General features: G+C 37.8%; 11 protein-coding genes across 11 annotated transcripts; 6 read left to right on the top strand and 5 right to left on the bottom strand.

Moving 5' to 3' along the window:
• Positions 1-36: 36 nt before the first annotated feature.
• RLP7 (Rlp7p) lies at positions 37-1005 on the top strand (the record flags this gene model as incomplete). Its single annotated transcript, XM_033913041.1, has 1 exon — positions 37-1005. One exon carries the CDS (start codon positions 37-39, stop codon positions 1003-1005), a length of 969 nt encoding a protein of 322 aa, XP_033768932.1.
• A 352-nt stretch (positions 1006-1357) lies between these two features.
• On the top strand, positions 1358-2212 carry PET8 (Pet8p; the record flags this gene model as incomplete). The annotated part of the gene is made up of 1 exon (XM_033913040.1): positions 1358-2212. The coding sequence occupies one exon, from the start codon at positions 1358-1360 to the stop codon at positions 2210-2212; it is 855 nt and encodes a 284-aa protein (XP_033768931.1).
• Positions 2213-2581: 369 nt separating this feature from the next.
• On the bottom strand, positions 2582-4295 carry HRB1 (mRNA-binding protein; the record flags this gene model as incomplete). The annotated part of the gene is made up of 2 exons (XM_033913039.1): positions 2582-3916; positions 4266-4295. 2 exons carry the CDS (start codon positions 4293-4295, stop codon positions 2582-2584), a joined length of 1365 nt encoding a protein of 454 aa, XP_033768930.1.
• Positions 4296-4786: 491 nt separating this feature from the next.
• Positions 4787-5902, top strand: MRP7 (mitochondrial 54S ribosomal protein bL27m; the record flags this gene model as incomplete). Its single annotated transcript, XM_033913038.1, has 1 exon — positions 4787-5902. The coding sequence occupies one exon, from the start codon at positions 4787-4789 to the stop codon at positions 5900-5902; it is 1116 nt and encodes a 371-aa protein (XP_033768929.1).
• Positions 5903-6238: 336 nt separating this feature from the next.
• Positions 6239-7150, bottom strand: LST8 (TOR complex subunit LST8; the record flags this gene model as incomplete). The annotated part of the gene is made up of 1 exon (XM_033913037.1): positions 6239-7150. One exon carries the CDS (start codon positions 7148-7150, stop codon positions 6239-6241), a length of 912 nt encoding a protein of 303 aa, XP_033768928.1.
• A 490-nt stretch (positions 7151-7640) lies between these two features.
• SIS1 (type II HSP40 co-chaperone SIS1) lies at positions 7641-8732 on the top strand (the record flags this gene model as incomplete). The annotated part of the gene is made up of 1 exon (XM_033913036.1): positions 7641-8732. The coding sequence occupies one exon, from the start codon at positions 7641-7643 to the stop codon at positions 8730-8732; it is 1092 nt and encodes a 363-aa protein (XP_033768927.1).
• Positions 8733-8994: 262 nt separating this feature from the next.
• Positions 8995-11025, top strand: ASI3 (putative ubiquitin-protein ligase ASI3; the record flags this gene model as incomplete). The annotated part of the gene is made up of 1 exon (XM_033913035.1): positions 8995-11025. One exon carries the CDS (start codon positions 8995-8997, stop codon positions 11023-11025), a length of 2031 nt encoding a protein of 676 aa, XP_033768926.1.
• A 128-nt stretch (positions 11026-11153) lies between these two features.
• On the bottom strand, positions 11154-12416 carry IDP3 (isocitrate dehydrogenase (NADP(+)) IDP3; the record flags this gene model as incomplete). Its single annotated transcript, XM_033913034.1, has 1 exon — positions 11154-12416. The coding sequence occupies one exon, from the start codon at positions 12414-12416 to the stop codon at positions 11154-11156; it is 1263 nt and encodes a 420-aa protein (XP_033768925.1).
• Positions 12417-12864: 448 nt separating this feature from the next.
• On the bottom strand, positions 12865-13590 carry PYP1 (putative phosphoric monoester hydrolase; the record flags this gene model as incomplete). The annotated part of the gene is made up of 1 exon (XM_033913033.1): positions 12865-13590. The coding sequence occupies one exon, from the start codon at positions 13588-13590 to the stop codon at positions 12865-12867; it is 726 nt and encodes a 241-aa protein (XP_033768924.1).
• A 466-nt stretch (positions 13591-14056) lies between these two features.
• Positions 14057-15403, top strand: SPAR_N02930 (uncharacterized protein; the record flags this gene model as incomplete). Its single annotated transcript, XM_033913032.1, has 1 exon — positions 14057-15403. One exon carries the CDS (start codon positions 14057-14059, stop codon positions 15401-15403), a length of 1347 nt encoding a protein of 448 aa, XP_033768923.1.
• A 168-nt stretch (positions 15404-15571) lies between these two features.
• SPO1 (putative carboxylic ester hydrolase) lies at positions 15572-17552 on the bottom strand (the record flags this gene model as incomplete). Its single annotated transcript, XM_033913031.1, has 2 exons — positions 15572-17362; positions 17448-17552. The coding sequence occupies 2 exons, from the start codon at positions 17550-17552 to the stop codon at positions 15572-15574; spliced, it is 1896 nt and encodes a 631-aa protein (XP_033768922.1).
• Positions 17553-17710: the final 158 nt, after the last annotated feature.

Raw genomic sequence — 17710 nt, 5'->3', positions numbered from 1 at the left:
TGAGACAAGGAAGAAGAGTAAGAAATACAAGCCACAATGTCCTCAACTCAAGATAGTAAAGTGCAAACCCTTAATTCTAATCCAGAAATCCTTTTGAGGAAAAGAAGAAATGCCGATAGAACTAGAATCGAAAGGCAAGAATTAGCAAAGAAAAAGAGGGAAGAACAAATCAAAAAGAAGAGAAATAATAAGAACAAATTTGTCAGAGCTGAAAGCATAGTCGCAAAGACTTTAGCTACTTCTAGAGAAAAGGAGAGAATTAAAAGAGTGTCCATATTGGAAGACAAGAAGGCTAAGAATGAAACGCAGCATATTGCATCAGGTAGAGATTTTATTCTAAAAATAACAGAAAAAGGTAACAACGCCGAAGAGGACTCTGTCGACTTGGAGGGAAGTGATGATGAAGAAGACGACGGTTTACTCAGAGAAAAGACTACCTACGATGGCAGACCTACTTTACTCTTCATTGTCAGAGTGAGGGGTCCGCTCGCCGTAAATATCCCAAACAAGGCATTTAAGATTTTGTCTCTTCTAAGATTGGTTGAAACTAGTACCGGTGTTTTCGTCAAATTGACCAAAAACGTATATCCGTTGCTCAAGGTTATTGCACCATACGTAGTAATCGGCAAGCCTTCTTTATCTTCTATCCGTTCTTTGATCCAGAAGAGAGGTAGAATAATGTATAAGGGTGAGAATGACACTGAACTTCACGAAATAGTTCTCAACGACAACAATATTGTCGAGGAGGAATTAGGAGACCATGGAATAATTTGTGTTGAAGACATTATTCATGAGATTGCCACCATGGGTGAAACTTTTTCTGTTTGTAACTTTTTCTTACAACCATTTAAGTTGAATAGAGAAGTATCCGGATTTGGCTCTTTGAATAGACTAAGAAAAATAAAACAGCGGGAAGCTGAATCAAGAACCCGTCAATTTTCGAATGCGGCTACTGCACCGGTTATTGAAGTTGACATTGACTCTTTATTAGCCAAATTGAATTAATCGAGAGAATATTTTTAACATTGTATAGTACATAGGTTCTTAGTTACCTAATGCCGTTAAAGGAGCAAACATTGAGCTTTTGCATTCTAATTAGTGGGGGCCTCATAGAAAGAGGATTTACGTATTATGGGCAACTACCGCTTTTTAGTTTATATTGACAGTGATAATATGATACAAGGGCGAGCGCCTTTTTTTCCCTCGCTTACTGAACGCTGTTTTGTATATAAATATATTGACAGTGTAGTGCACCCTCGAGAGTATTCGAGATCATTGAAGTTTTACTTCCTGTGAAGTGAAGAATTCAAATATTTGAATCCATCAATGAAATAGAATTCGCTTTGAAAAGTTGACTATGAATACATTCTTTCTTTCCTTGCTAAGTGGCGCTGCTGCTGGTACCTCTACTGATTTGGTTTTTTTTCCTATAGATACAATTAAAACCAGACTTCAAGCAAAAGGTGGGTTCTTTGCTAATGGGGGGTATAAAGGCATATATCGTGGTTTGGGAAGTGCTGTTGTAGCATCGGCGCCGGGTGCTTCACTTTTTTTTATTAGTTATGATTATATGAAAGTGAAATCAAGGCCATATATCAGCAAACTCTACCCACAGGGATCTGAGCAATTGATTGATACAACTACGCACATGCTTTCCTCTTCTATTGGTGAAATCTGTGCATGTCTTATTCGCGTCCCCGCTGAAGTCGTTAAGCAAAGGACGCAAGTCCATTCCACAAATTCTTCCTGGCAGACTTTACAGTCAATCTTACGAAATGACAATAAGGAAGGTTTAAGGAAAAATCTTTATAGAGGATGGTCTACCACTATTATGAGGGAAATACCGTTTACTTGTATACAATTTCCCTTATACGAGTATCTAAAAAAGACTTGGGCCAAAGCCAATGACCAAAACCAAGTGGAGCCATGGAAGGGGGCTATCTGTGGTTCCATTGCGGGTGGAATTGCGGCAGCTACAACAACACCATTGGATTTCTTGAAAACTAGATTAATGCTCAACAGAACAACTGCCTCCCTTGGAAGCGTAATTATCAGGATTTACAGAGAAGAAGGCCCAGCTGTATTTTTTAGTGGAGTGGGGCCCCGGACAATGTGGATCAGTGCAGGTGGTGCTATCTTCCTAGGTATGTATGAAACTGTCCATTCGTTGCTATCAAAAGGTTTCCCAACAGGCGAAGAAATGAAAGCGTAATGAACAGATAAATTATTCCTTCAAGAGCAAGAGAAATTATCACTTGCAAGGGGAAAAGATCTATTAGGTACGTCACATAACCCTCCTGAGGCCACTTTTCTGTATATTTTTTTTGTTATTCATAAAAAGAAGTTACGTATTTATTGGTGTCCGTTCATAGTTTTTTCTGGAACATTCGTTATACTCCTTGATACTGCCTCGAAAAATCAATCTCTCTTGCCCTAGTTTTTTCAAGGTCTTTCACATTTTTTAAGGCTGTACGTATACACAATAACGTTATAAGATTAAAAAACCTGGATATGAGGCGAGAATAAATAAATACTTGTCGCACATCCAATGGGTAAGAAAGTGTATAGATTAAAAATAGTTCTAGAGGCGTTTAGCGTATGATATGTCTAGATCACAACCACCATAGTTATAGTTATTTAGCCTTTCAATACAGACATCTGCATCATCGACGTTATCGTATTCGACTACAGCTATTCCAGTTGGTGCCCCTCTGGAATCATACCTCAATTCAGCATTGTTGACCTTTCCAATGGTCTCGAAAAGATCGTAGAGATCACTGTTCGCAGTTGAGAATGGCAAATTACTGCAATATATCAGCTTATTCCTCTCACCTCCACCGAAAACGTTTTCGGTAAATTTACGAGCTTCCTCGTTAACGGGAGAATCTTCCATTGGGATATCAATATCGTCTCCATCATTGTGGTTACGTACGCTTTCCTTAAGCTTGACATCTAAAACATTACCTTCCACATCATAGCCGTTGTATTTCTCAATCGCTCTATGCAGATCTTTGATATCATAAAAGGATACTGTACCAGATCCGGTGGATACTCCATCGTCATCCAATTCCACATCAGCGTGTGCGACATTCCCACATTCCTTAAACATATCTTTCAAGGCCTGCCAATTAACAGAAGAAGGTAAATTTTTAACAATAATTTCATGAGTTTTTCGGTTATGTCTAAGCTCTCCTCTATCGAGTCCCTTCCTTTCCTTGATGTTATTTGAAGGTGGTGGATTATCTTGTCTGACAAAGATTTTACGATCCATGAAGAAGGCCCCATCGTACTGGCGGATGGCCTTGTCAACATCGTCTGAATTAGTAAACTCTACTGTACCCATTCCTCTGTGGTGCCCTCTTGATGTAATTATATCCGCGCGGACCACTTTTCCTATTTGTGAAAAAAACTCAGTCAAGTCTTCAGGGGTGCTGTCGTACGTTAAATTACCCACGAATATACTGTTGGAATAGTTTCTATTAACTTTTTCTTCATATGTACTATCCAATTCACGCGCCAACAAAGGACCGTAATCACCTCTTGCTCCACTATTACTGAAACCGCCTCTCCTACTGTCGTCGCGTGTATTGTGTCTACTCTTATAATTTCTGGAATAGTCATCACGTCTGTTCCCATAACGACCAGCACCATCTCTTCCTCTGCGCCTATCTTCGTAACGATCTCTAGATCTAGGATTATCTCTGTTATTGAACCTTTCCCTTTCTCTGTAATCAGGCCTTTCCCTACCTCCTTTGTATTCACCACTACCTCTGCTTCCTCTGTACGTATCTGCGAACCTACGCCTACCGTTGTAACTACCTGAACCGCGGGACGAGTGGTTGTCTCTTTCATAACCACGATCGTCACTCATCCGACGACGAACAGGTGATCTCGACCTCGATCTACTTCGATTATTCTACAACAGTGAATAATATTAGTAAAAGTAACTAAATTTCATAATGAGAGGGAAACGAATAAGTTATTGCAGGTTCAAAGTTGGAATAAACTAAAGATTTTAATATGGGCTGATAGTAGAAAATCACGGTTATCTTTTAATAATTTGATTTTCCTCACTTTTATAGCCAATAGATAACCAGTAGCAATGCACTCTAAAATCCCTCTAACCATGGAATCATACTAAATAAGCGGCCTGAAGATAGCATTAAATGATGACTCACCGTTCATTGATGCCTCTTTAATCCCAACGACCTCATAAAGTATCATTTTATGAACTTTCCTTCACCTCCCTTATCAATGAAACATACGTTTTCTGAACTCTTTTCTTGATCAGACATGTCTTCTTAACTTAATATTTGAACTTCTACCTCCCCCTTTAAACCGTCTTCGAGCTTATGAGTAAACGTATTTACGAAATTTTTCAGCCAGTACTCTATTTTTTTTTTTCATTTCCCTCGCTAAACAGTGAGGGTCATTTAAAACGACCTGGGAAAAGACGTAAATTGAAGTATATGTACTAATTAAAAGAGGATAGGGGACGACTGGTGAATAGTATTGAACTGCACTTGTTTTATTGAATAAGTACTAAGAAAAGCTCTACATAAATTTTTCTTGTAATATTACACACACTGCTTTATACCAGTTATGCAAATCTGCTGTTATGACTGGGTGTTACAATTGCACACGCTCCGCGATTGCAATTTTAAAAGCTGTTTGTTCCCAAACTCAATTAAGGCAGTTCTCACAAGGTTGAAGTTGGCTCATTGGAAGAATAATAATCACAACTTCGGATAGCCATAACATTTCAAGCTTAACCTGAAGTGGGAATATGTGGAATCCTGTTTTACTAGATGCTTGTAGTATTTCACGTCAAAAAAATGTATCTGGTGTGTTCGTTCAAGTGCGTAATGCCACCAAAAGAGCTGCAGGCTCGAGAACAAGTATGAAGGATTCTGCAGGTAGAAGATTAGGCCCGAAGAAGTATGAAGGTCAAGATGTTTCCACAGGAGAAATTATTATGAGACAAAGAGGAACTAAGTTCTATCCTGGGGAAAATGTTGGTATAGGGAAGGATCATTCCATATTTGCCCTGGAACCTGGCGTTGTTCGTTACTATCTTGATCCTTTCCATCCAAAAAGAAAATTCATTGGCGTAGCCTTGAGTCGTGATTTGAAACTGCCATCTCCTCATTTTGAGCCGACCATAAGAAGGTTTGGCCGTTTTGAGCTAACTAACAAGAGGGCAGCGTCTAAAGAAGAAGGTTCTATATCTAGAAAAGATTTCCTTGCAAAACCGAATATTTTAAAACAGTTAGAAATCAGGGAATCCAAAAGAAAGGAATTACAAAACAAGCTGACCAAGGCCCTTCGGGATGAACTTAAGTTGGATATACAAGACATCGAATTGGCAACATCATATTTGATTCGTGTAAGGGCTTCCCTGAAGAATGGATACCCCATTGAGGATGCAAGGTTCAATAGTAGATACCATTTAAAGGCAGAAGAGCGTTTGAAAGCAAAGAGAGAAAACTGGACAAATGAGAAATTGTCAGAGAGTCTATCCAAGATTGATAAATGCAGTGATCTTTTGAATTCATCTACATCTTTCAATAATAAGCTAGAGCTACATCAGTATATTTCCGAACAAGAAAAACAAGCTCTGAAGGTGAAACTAATAGAGGATCTAGAAAAATCGCAACACTTACAAACCAAAAAAGACAAGAATTTTATTAGAACGCTTTTCAAGGACGCCTGTAATTTTCTGACTTTATCTGAAGAGGTACATTTGCGTAGGAAATACTTAAAGCCGGTCTTCCCTGAAACAGATAGCACGGTCGAAACTAAAATTGGTAAGAAGACAATTGTGTCCAGGCGTTTTGACTACACCAAAAATAAAGTTGAAGTCATTGCCAGAAGTAAGCGGGCTTTTTTAAGCAAGCTTTGATTTTTCTTTCCTATGCACGATATGTACACATATAAAATGTTTAAGAATGCCTGTAAATATTACTATTTCATCGTACGATTAGCTAAACTCTCCGTCTACGCGAATGTAGAGGTTTAGTACTTCATGCAAGAGAATATGTTTATGCTTTAAATGCTCGCTTTCCTTTCGTAGATAATATACACCGGGATTGCGTTAACTTTGCGAACAATCAATTAACTAAAATGCACAGTATGGAATAGATTCTATATTTAATAAAAGGCGGATGGGCAACCATTGGGAGTCAAAACGTTTTTCGCCCCTTCGACCCTTCAAGCTTGGCAGTTGATAACCCACAAGCTATACATCATTTAGTGCGACACATACAGCTCCCTTGTGGTGTCCACCATACTGTCTGACAATCTCCCTGGTTGATAAATCCCATAATCTCACATAATGGTCCGAGGATGCCGTTACTAGATACGCACTGTCAGCACTGAATGCGCAATCCCAAACCCACCTTTGGTGGCCATCCAATGTCGTTTCTAGCTTAAAATCATCATCAATGGACCACACACGGGCTGTATGATCTGCTGAACATGTCGCCAAGTGTTTTACATCGGATGATAGTAGAATTCTAGTTATATATGTTGAATGCGCTCTGAATTTTGTTACCGGCTTGAGATGGGATGCATCAGTATGATTGGGCATTTCCCATACGTAGCAATTACCTTTAGTGTTCGCTGCCGCTAACATCGAACCATCACTTGCCATAGATAAAGACTGGAGAGAGGTATCGTCCTCAGGCGTCAATTGGTGAGTACATTGATTCTCCCCTAAGTCCCAAATCCTTATATTACCATCTCTATCACAAGATATCAACTCGCCTTGGTTAGGATGAATTACCACCTCATTTACGGGCGCATTGTGTTTGTAGTTTCTAGGAATGGATGGAGAACGCACATCCCACACTTTAATCGTCCCATCTTCGCTGGAGGTTACCATCCATCTATTGTCCTGTTGAAAAGAAACGGAGGTAACGTTTCCCCGATGACCTTCAAAGGATGCCACGGGATTAGGATTTGTCGTCCGAATATCATAAAGCCGTACGTTCTGATGGCCTGCTGTTGCCAACAGCTTTTTATCGTTGGTGATTTCTAAGCGATTAACCTGCGAGTCGGAATGCTGAATTGTCCTTGAACAAACCCCAGTAAGAGCCTCCCAAAATCTTATTGTGTGGTCATAGCCAGCAGATACCAAGATAACGGACATCTATCAGTAGATTTTTTTTAATATGGATGATGGGACTGCCACGTTAATCGTCGCGCTAACAATATATGGTTTCGCAGTCTTCCTTAGCACGATCAGTAATAGTCATTATTTTTATGCTGTTAATTTAGCGCGTTACCCTCTGTCGTCTATATGAACGTTCCAGAAACTTCTGGAAAAAGATGGGTTATCCTTTTACGGGTTTTTCAACCACTGTCAGCACAAACTCCTTGGCAAGGTAATTCGAGATTTAATATATATTGTATAGATTTCTCATCCCCTTGCCGTATCGTTAATCCCTTTTTAAACTTGTGCGCTTTCTTGTCAAAAATCTTAATTTATATTATTTAAGCTCTTACTCGAATTCTTTTAACGACTTAGGATAATATAACCATCCAGAAACTCTTTAGAGGATAAAGGATAAATTGTTTGCATTTTGAGATTTTTTTTCACATTCACATTATATAATAGAATATAGTACACAGAACTAATAATGGTCAAAGAGACAAAACTTTATGATTTACTTGGAGTATCTCCAACTGCTAATGAGCAAGAACTAAAAAAGGGTTATAGAAAAGCTGCTTTAAAGTATCATCCAGATAAACCAACGGGTGATACTGAAAAGTTCAAGGAAATATCAGAGGCCTTTGAAATTTTAAATGATCCTCAAAAGAGAGAAATATATGATCAGTACGGTCTCGAGGCTGCTAGGTCTGGTGGTCCAAGCTTTGGCGCCGGTGGTCCCGGTGGTGCTGGTGGTGCTGGTGGCTTCCCTGGTGGAGCTGGTGGATTCTCCGGTGGACATGCGTTCAGCAATGAAGATGCTTTCAATATTTTTTCACAGTTCTTTGGCGGCAGCTCCCCATTCGGCGGTGCTGATGACAGTGGGTTCAGTTTCTCTAGTTATCCATCCGGCGGCGGTGCTGGTATGGGGGGTATGCATGGTGGTATGGGAGGAATGCCTGGAGGAATGGGAGGAATGCCTGGAGGAATGCATGGTGGCATGGGGGGTATGCCTGGCGGGTTTAGATCGGCATCAAGCTCTCCTACGTATCCAGAGGAGGAAACAGTTCAAGTTAATTTGCCTGTTAGTCTAGAAGATTTGTTCGTTGGTAAAAAGAAATCGTTTAAAATTGGAAGAAAGGGTCCACATGGGGCTTCTGAAAAGACACAAATTGATATCCAATTAAAACCGGGTTGGAAAGCGGGCACTAAAATAACATACAAAAACCAAGGTGATTACAATCCCCAAACAGGCCGTAGAAAAACTTTGCAGTTTGTCATCCAGGAAAAAAGCCATCCAAACTTTAAGAGGGACGGTGATGACTTAATTTATACTCTGCCACTATCGTTCAAGGAATCATTACTAGGTTTTTCGAAAACCATCCAAACAATTGATGGCAGAACTTTACCTTTGTCAAGAGTACAGCCTGTTCAACCATTACAAACTTCTACTTATCCTGGTCAGGGTATGCCAACCCCAAAGAACCCATCTCAGAGAGGTAATTTGATTGTAAAATATAAAGTGGACTATCCAATATCATTAAACGACGCCCAAAAACGTGCTATAGATGAAAATTTTTAACAGTAATCATAATAATCAAATATAATTATAAATTTAAATAAATTAACCACCACAGAAATCATATACATCTTAAATTTTGATTCCAAAATCTTAAATTGCGCAGTGTGGTGCGCGGTAAATTAAAGTTTTTTTATCTCTTCATTACCCTGCCCCTTATTTGTAAATGATGTATGTAAGGAATGGTTGACTTAACAGAAAGTCGCCGAGAGATTGAAGGTGGTCAGGGACAGTCATTGCGCAGGGACTTTTGTAAGTTTGGATGATGGTCACAAGTATATTACAGCAAGTCAAGCGATTGCTTCATAACAAAGATGTATTTGGCGTCTTTCGCAGTAAAAGTGGAAATTTCAGTAACCTGGATAGCACAACCCCAAAACTGGAGGTTTATGCTAGTCCGAACTCTACCGTAGTTCCAGCCCCAACTTTGGATTCTTTTGAGACGATGTTGGAGAGAGGTAACTTCACCACTCTGGGACTAGCTAAGGCAGGGATTAGAATGTTCTTTTCCTATTCGGTAAGTAAATATGCTGTTCTTTGTTTTAGTACCGCCATCATTTTGAATAGGCTAACTGTAATGTCGTCATTGAGGTCAAATTCTACAAGTATTCGTTTACCTCTTTGGTCAAAAACTTTGCTTCATTTGGTGGCCGCTCTGTCACTGATTAACGCTCTTTTACAAATTTTGAACCAATTTGGATTCAAGCATAATTTGCACGTGAATGATATGAATGCTTATGCCTTAAGCATTTATTTATTTATAGCTCTCTCAGACTGCATTGAAATTTTTGTTTCTTCAACAACGAATGCTCCTTCATTAATGTGCTCTGATTTTTCCATATGGGGTTTGTCATTGAATCTTTATATCATATCCAAAGTGCCCGCGGGACAACAGCATATAGGTGATAATGTTGAACTATTAGGAGCAGTTTTTCACAGGCTAGCAATCCATTTGGTAGAACTATTTCACATAAGAGCCTATAGATTATGCGCGGAGGTTATATTGAACGTGGGTTTTTTCACAACATTCATCGCTAGAGCCTATCTGAACGGATTAGATTTTATTAATATCTGTATCATTCATAACTACTTCCCTGGCTTTTTCTATATTTCTATTATTTTGGTGGCTTCCATATACATTTCCTTGAAAGCTCTATTTACCGGTAATCCGTTCCAATCACTATATTCAAGATATAAAATTTTGACAAAATGGTGGAGATCAAACAACTACAGTGGAGAAGAGGAATTCAATGAAATAGCTCTTTCATTGTGCCTACTTTTGGTATCGAATGATTATAAAGTTCCTAAAAAAACAGATAATATAAAATCCGTTGATGAAATTGCTGCTTTCAATAATAGTTATATGGTTAGTGGACATTTAAACCAATTACAGTCGACACCAGAGGACCTGTTATCTCATAAGGAAATAAATACCGATTCGCAGTTACCAGGTTTTATTAACACGTATTTAGGTCTTTTTGAATTAATAAGTACCATAATTTTGAAGTATTCTAGACTCCTAAAAAATCTTCTGTGGAGTAAAGATTTGGAGAACGATATAGATCAAAAACCGAAAGTGAAAAAGCGTAACAAGAGGGATTTGAATAGATATGTTACAGAAAAAAACTATAAAAAGTTCTTATATAAACCGGACGTCAAAGAGCTTGATTCCGAGAGTGATCTCAGACGCCAGGAGTTACTGCTTCCTGAAGATGATTCATCAAAAGACTACTTTCCTCCGAGGAAAATCGATGACAGCGTTTCAGATGAAGAGTTTGATGATGATAGGGAAAATCAACTGATTATGGAAGAAGAAAAAGAGTTAACACATTTATCAAGCAACGCTGTTGATTCCGATGATTTGAAGGAAATAGCCTGGAACGTTTCCATGTGGTCGATTTTAAACTATGAAATGGATGATCACAATAAGGTTGAGGGACCGTTAACCAGATCACAGTATGGCAAAAAAAACCCAGAAGGTGTGCTAGTCGATGTTGTTATTGAACGCCTTCTACATCATACAAATTTCAGATATATGTACAAACGTTTGGATATGAAGGACAATGACGAATTAGAGTTCAAGTTCGATTTTCCTCTTGATGGCTGCGATGAAGTCGAAAATATAGATCTTTCCTGCCTAATCTGCAAAGTTAATAAAAGAAATATTGTAACTTGGCCTTGTAGATGCCTTGCGCTATGTGATGATTGCAGGATATCACTGGGTTATAAAGGATTTGCTACATGCGTCAGCTGTGATAATGAGGTGAAGGGTTACAGTAAGTTGAATATAGTCTAAAATCATTTTATTATGTATACGTATTAACGACATCATAGAGTCTTCTTTTTCGAACATGTGCAAACTCAAGTCACCAACCGTCGTAAACTTTGGCCAGACTGGTTTTTTACAATAAATGGCGGGTTAATTTATAGTTTGCACATGTCTTTCTTACCTCCGTTAGAGCTGATGACCATGTTTTCGAGCCTCTTAGAAACTTCATCAATAAATTCTTCTGTATTTACATATGATGATCTATTAGTCCTTCCAAGCATCAATGCCAAATCTTTGGTCATTTTCCCGTCCACTTGCACTGTGTCCAAAGTCGCCTTTTCTAGTAATTTTCCAAATCTTATAACGTCACCTGCATTATCTAGCTTTCCTCTCTGTATGATTGCCCTTGTCCAGGCAAATATTGAAGCTATTGAATTTGTCGATGTTTTTTCACCTCTTTGATATTTTCTAAAATGTCTGGTCACCGTACCATGGGCAGCCTCACTTTCAAACGTTTTACCATCTGGTGTAATTAATATGGAAGTCATTAAACCAAGAGATCCAAATCCTTGTGCCACAATGTCGGACTGGACATCACCATCATAATTCTTCATCGCGATTATAAACCCGCCCTTTGATTTTAACATCTGTGCTACCATATCATCAATCAATCGATGCTCGTATGTTATGCCTAAGGCCTGAAATTTTTCCTTATACTCTTTATCAAACAAATTATCGAAAATTTGTTTAAACTGGTCATCATAATTTTTCAAAATAGTGTTTTTGCTTGTAAAGAATAATGGTAGTTTTCTTTCGAGAGCTAATTCGAAGGACGCTTTTGCAAAACCTTCAATAGAATCATTTGTGTTGAACATTGCCATTGCGATGCCACCACTTTTAGTAAATTCATTAACCTTTAAATTAATATTTTCTTTACCATCATCTGAGTTGAACTGTAAACTTACTTTGCCCGCCTTTTTGATCTTGATGTCAGTAGCCCTATATTGGTCACCAAAAGCATGACGGCCTATAATTATCGGTTTTTCCCAGTGGGGGATCAGACGAGGTATTTTTGGAATAATGATGGGTTCTCTAAAAACAGTTCCACCTAGGATGTTTCTAATTGTTCCATTCGGAGATTTCCACATTTTTTTAAGGTTAAATTCTTTCATTCTTGCCTCATCGGGTGTTATAGTGGCACATTTCACAGCAACACCATATTTTAAAGTGGCATAAGCAGAATCCTTTGTAACCTGATCATTTGTCCTATCGCGCTCTTGGATTGAAAGGTCGTAGTATTTCAAATCCACATCTAAATATGGCAATATCAACTTTTCCTTGATGAGTTTCCAAATAACTCTTGTCTGCTCATCACCGTCCATTTCCACGATGGGATTAACAACTCTGATTTTACTCATTTTTAACCGGACAATTATGTGTAGTGCTGCTAATTTACTGTAAGTATATGCAAGAGTAAATATATTAGGGGAACACTCTTATATACGAAAGATATAAAATTGGGGTAATCAATAAAAATTCAAGAATGACAGGAAGGGTTGACTAGTACACACAACGAACCGTTGGCCACATTTTACTCTTTTTCCCTAAAAGAAAGCTTCTATTTTTCTTTGCCGTCCCTTTCATTAAATATGGTTCCTGATTAGTTACTTGAGATATCTTTACTTTGGCTTTAGAGATCCGGCATTAAGCATGCTGCTTCCGAGAAGGATCTTCCCCTTTTTGACATGTTTTTTTTTCTCAGGCTAAAAGAGATATACAAGAGAAATATGGTACGTATGTATATATATGCATACATATATAAAAGTTACACGGTAGTAAACTTTGATTTGTCGGAAGAGTCTCTTATTAATTTTCCATCAATTCTGCGACCGTCTTTTCACCAGCAAGAACTTGTTTCATGCTAGCCAAGATGTCTTCGAAGGTGTCAAATTCATGGAATGGGACGTTTTGCTTCTTGCAATAAGTGACCAAATCTTTACCTCTCTTAGCAAATAGCAAATCACATTCCTTTGCAGCACTTAGATCAGAGACACCGTCACCACAGTAAAAGTAAACTGGTCTTTCTTCACCTGCCTTCAAGGTAGATTCGAATTTCTTTTTATAAGCGTCAATACTTCTGGATTTGTCATGTCCGAAGGGACTTTCATCCTTATAGATGATTTTCCATTGATCATGTGCATCGATTTCCACTTCATTGGAAACAATGTCAATTTTGTGGATTGACTCTTGTCCAACCAATCTGGTCAATAGAACCTTGATAATGGGTTTCATCCCACTGGAAACAACAATGACTGGAACATCATTCTCTTGAGCCCATTCGAATGTATCCTTGAAACCAGGATCCAATCGAATTTTTTTTTCCAAGATCTTGATACACTCGGGGAAAGGGGTGTGAATGGATTCCAACATTTCCATGAAACCTTGTCTAAAAGACTTAGTATCATCCAACACACCTTCGAAGACCTTTAACCTTTTCTCCTTACCGAAACCCAAAGTATCGGTCAAGTAATCGTTAGAATCTTCCAAAGTAACGGTACCGTCGAAATCGGTGAAAATAACAGCTTTGACCATTTCCCTTGTATATAGATAAATGTTATGTCGCTTGAGCCTATGTTATGCAAGTAAGTTTCAAGAACGTGTACACACCATTCTAGTAATAAGCAATAGAGGACACTGTATTTTTCTAATTTAAGATGTTGAAAAATTATGCGACAATTCTCGAAAATTTCGCTCATTTAAAAAAAGAAACTTGGATTAAGTACCGTAATATAATTACAAGAGAATATGTCGTGCAATGCGTCGGGTTGCTAACATCCCGGAGAAAGTTCTTCTCAATGTGTAACGCTTGGATATTATGTTGCAAGTTACCACTGTTGTGTTAACTCGTTTCGTATTCCCAAAGATTCCATGATGTGAGATGTGTGGGTTTATTCTTGCAAACTGTTTTGGGTTAAATATAAGAGAGAGGAAATGGAACTTTTGTCCCTCGAGGTAATAAGGGGACAAAATAGCAGAGTTTGTTAAAATAGTCTACTAGATGAACGTTGTTGTATGCTCTGGTGGGACTGCCACAAATTCACTAACTCCTTGCTTTTCGAATATTTCTACCTTAAAAGGGCATGAGCTGACGTATATTTTGCCAATATCGGATAATGGTGGGTCCACAAGTGAGATTCTACGAATAGTCGGTGGCCCAGCAATTGGTGACATTAGATCTAGAATAGTGAGACTTCTTCAAGATGAACAGCTTGTCGAGTTGTTCGGCCACAGGCTGCCTGATGACAAGTTACAGGCGAAAAAAGAATGGAACGAAATAGTAGAAGGATCGCATCCCATATGGAAAAATATTTCGGTAGAAGTCAAAGAAATGTGTCGCTCTTTTATCATCCATATGCAAGCGGAACTTTTGAAAAAGATTAAGCACTCGAATCCGTTTCAATTTGAGAGGGCATCCATTGGAAATTTTTTCTTAACTGGCGCTAGATTGTTTTTGGGTTCCCTCGACGCATCCATCGAACTAATGATGAGAATCGGGAGGTGTAGTCCTCTAGTTCATGTTATTCCATGTATAAATACCAATCACACACATCATATTTCGGCTTTGTTAACGAATGGTGAGATGATAACTGGTCAATCACAAATATCGCACCCTTCGAAATCTCTCCCAGAAGATAATGGCATAGCACATTCAGCTAAATTTATTCATTTACTTGGGTCTTACGATGATCATCTGAAAATTCTCTTGGACGGTGAAGAAGAAGAAGAAGAAGAAGAAGCAGAAGAAGAGTATGCCAATCCTATCTATATTCTTCCAGAACTCAAGAACTCACAGTTACATTTCGACAAGCTTGATGAGTCTCAGAATCTACCTGCGCCAGTACATAGGATTTTATATATAAACCCATATGGTGAAGAGATCAAACCAATGGGAAATCCGAGGGCTATTTCCAAAGTGAAAAGGGCTGACATGGTTGTTTACTCCATCGGTTCCCTGATGACAAGTTTACTTCCAATCCTTATTCTTGGTAATCTTGCTGAAGTAATTTTGGAATCTAATAATACAAAGAAAGTTTTGCTTATAAATAATAAGTATGATAGAGAGGTCTTCGGTTTAGACGGTTTACACTATGTCCAAATGATCATAGATTCTATGAGCAGGGCAATAGCAGGCTATAGACAGTCAAAGGGTATTTATTCAGAGAATGGTAGCTTCGAATGGCAAGATTTTATTACTGATGTTATTTACTTAAAAAACGGTGAAATCAAAATTGATGAAACAATATTCAAAAAGCATAATATTAGATGCCACCAGATTGCTTCTTCCGATAAGATGGAAAGTGAAGAACTTGAAAAGGTTCTAAATGAAATTGGCCTCAAAAACTGATGCCACTATGTCTCTCATTAGCAGTTATTGTTCGTAACCAAGAATATATAATAAAGGCAGTTAAAAAAAATACGTTTAGACAGCATTCTATTTAACCGTTCTGGATAGACAAAAAGGAAAAAACGGTGATTAAAAACTCACTAAATTTGACAGAAAAATTCTACTCTCTTATGAGTAACAGTAGTCTTTAAAACATTGTAAGCAAAATGGCGAAAATTTTTTTTTTCTAGGGAGCCTGTCCATTGTTCTCTTGGTTAATATACAACCTAGGCAATTTTTATAATAAATGTCATGGTCATTGCTAAACACTTCCCTTCCAGTGAGTAACATACTATCAACTTCTGACTGATTATAAGTTATTTTGAATGTCGACGTATTAGACGCGTTTCCATGATACGCGTTGGCATGATAAACTATAATAGGCAAAAATGAATCATGTCCGGATCTTTTGGTGGCATTGCATCCTATAACAACGGGACGAGTGAATGTCTTTATATTGTTGGGAAATTGGTAATGAATGTTCTCCTCATCTAATTTTTCGAATATCTTCTTTAACTTGGAGCCATTGGGATAGTTATCAATATCCGAACTGGAATCCAGGACAAAAATCACGTCTAATTCCCTCTCAGGGATAACTAATGTTCTAAGTGGAATATTTTCGCCGTCTTCACCACCGTCTACAAGGTACAAATGATTTCTATTAGTTAAAACATTGTCTCTTTCAGGATAAAGATAAAAGGGATTAGGTTGATATACGGCATAGTCCGTTTCTAACCTCGAGGAATCTTTTGAAATGCTAAATATTTCCTCTTTTCCTAAGCCAAAAATTCCCATGACCATATTTAACGCCTTCATCGCTTCTCTTGAGGACTGAGAAGCCAGATTCCAGATGAAAATTAGCACATTGTTAAATATTGAAGAAGATGTTGCAGTAATAAAACCTAAATCGTCAAAGTTATTAATACATTTTATGGCCTTTCCAGAAACAATCTTTGAACCTAAGTATGGCAATTTGACAAAAAGTCTGAGAATATTTTCCCAAGACCCAAATTCAAAGGGCGTGAATTCAAAGATAACGTTTGAAAGAAGCCCGTTTTTGCAATTTGCAACAAATATCGGAATCGGTACACTGCATTCACTAAATTTTTTAGACGAGTGTACAAGTTTTGAAAACGAAAAAGTATGGTTGGGATCGCCATCAAAATTTTTTTTCAACCTTTGAACAATCGCTTTACCCCAATAATCGGTAAATGATATCTGGAAACCCTCCATTTTTTTAGGCTTAATTTTCAAATGCAAATTTTTGTAAAAATCAAGCACTGTTTTAAAGGTTTCGATCTTCGCATCAGTTTCAGTGAACGTGTTGTTTGGAAAAAATATTCTTTTGAGTCTTGTTAATGGATTCAAGTTTCTCTTCGTCATCATACAGTCTTCTGGAATTTCTTCAATAGAATTCGTGACCACCTCTATTTGCTCATAAAAGTTTGAAAAGCTTGTAACCTGAGTACTTTCGTGACGTTTTTTTATCCCCATATCACTATCCTTATACTCCTTTTTTGCATTGGTAACAATCTCTTCTTCGGAAATATCGAATTCTGGAATACCTAATAAAAGATCCTCTTCAAGGTCCCATTCTTGTAGTAGGGAGTTTACTTCAAAATTCTGCACCACCAAATCCATCAAGATCCAGCTTCCACCTGATAACCCAGCAATATAATCTGAATACTCAAACAGGCCATAGTCGTTCATTTGGGAAATGAATCCGGTGCCTATTAGCATCGACCTATAACCGCCGCCTGATATGGCAATTCCAAGTTTTGGAGGATCTTTCATCACACGTTTATAAAACTTCGAATTGAACTTTGCTTCTGTCAAGGATTTTAAAAACCCAATCAGTTTATTCTTCGTTCTAATTTCTTTCTTCTTCAGATACAAGGTTTCTTCGGGGCAGAGTTCATGCTAATAGATATAAAGATGTAAATTTTTTGGTATATTCAGTTAGTTTTGGCTCAGATGTGTCGAAGTGGCAAAGAGTTTAACTTACTTTCGCCTCCCTAATAAGTGGAGAGCTAGGACATTGTACCTGAAATGGTGCCGTCGCTAGAACTAATGTTAATAACACAGAGAATACAATGAGGAGTTTCTGCATTCTTTTTAGATATTATTTATGTCTTTTTTAGGTTTTTTACTGTATACTTCTTCTGAGTGCATTGTTTAAATATGATTTTATAGCCGCCGAAGTATGTTTATTTTTTCCTTTCTTCTCAAATCCATTAATAGAAAATAAATATAAAAAAAAATTAAAAC

The sequence above is a fragment of the Saccharomyces paradoxus genome, chromosome XIV (genome assembly GCF_002079055.1).
Source record: "Saccharomyces paradoxus chromosome XIV, complete sequence".
In the NCBI taxonomy this organism is placed as follows: domain Eukaryota; kingdom Fungi; phylum Ascomycota; class Saccharomycetes; order Saccharomycetales; family Saccharomycetaceae; genus Saccharomyces; species Saccharomyces paradoxus.
Note: the sequence above shows the minus strand (reverse complement) of the source record. Positions and strands in the feature narration are given on the sequence as shown.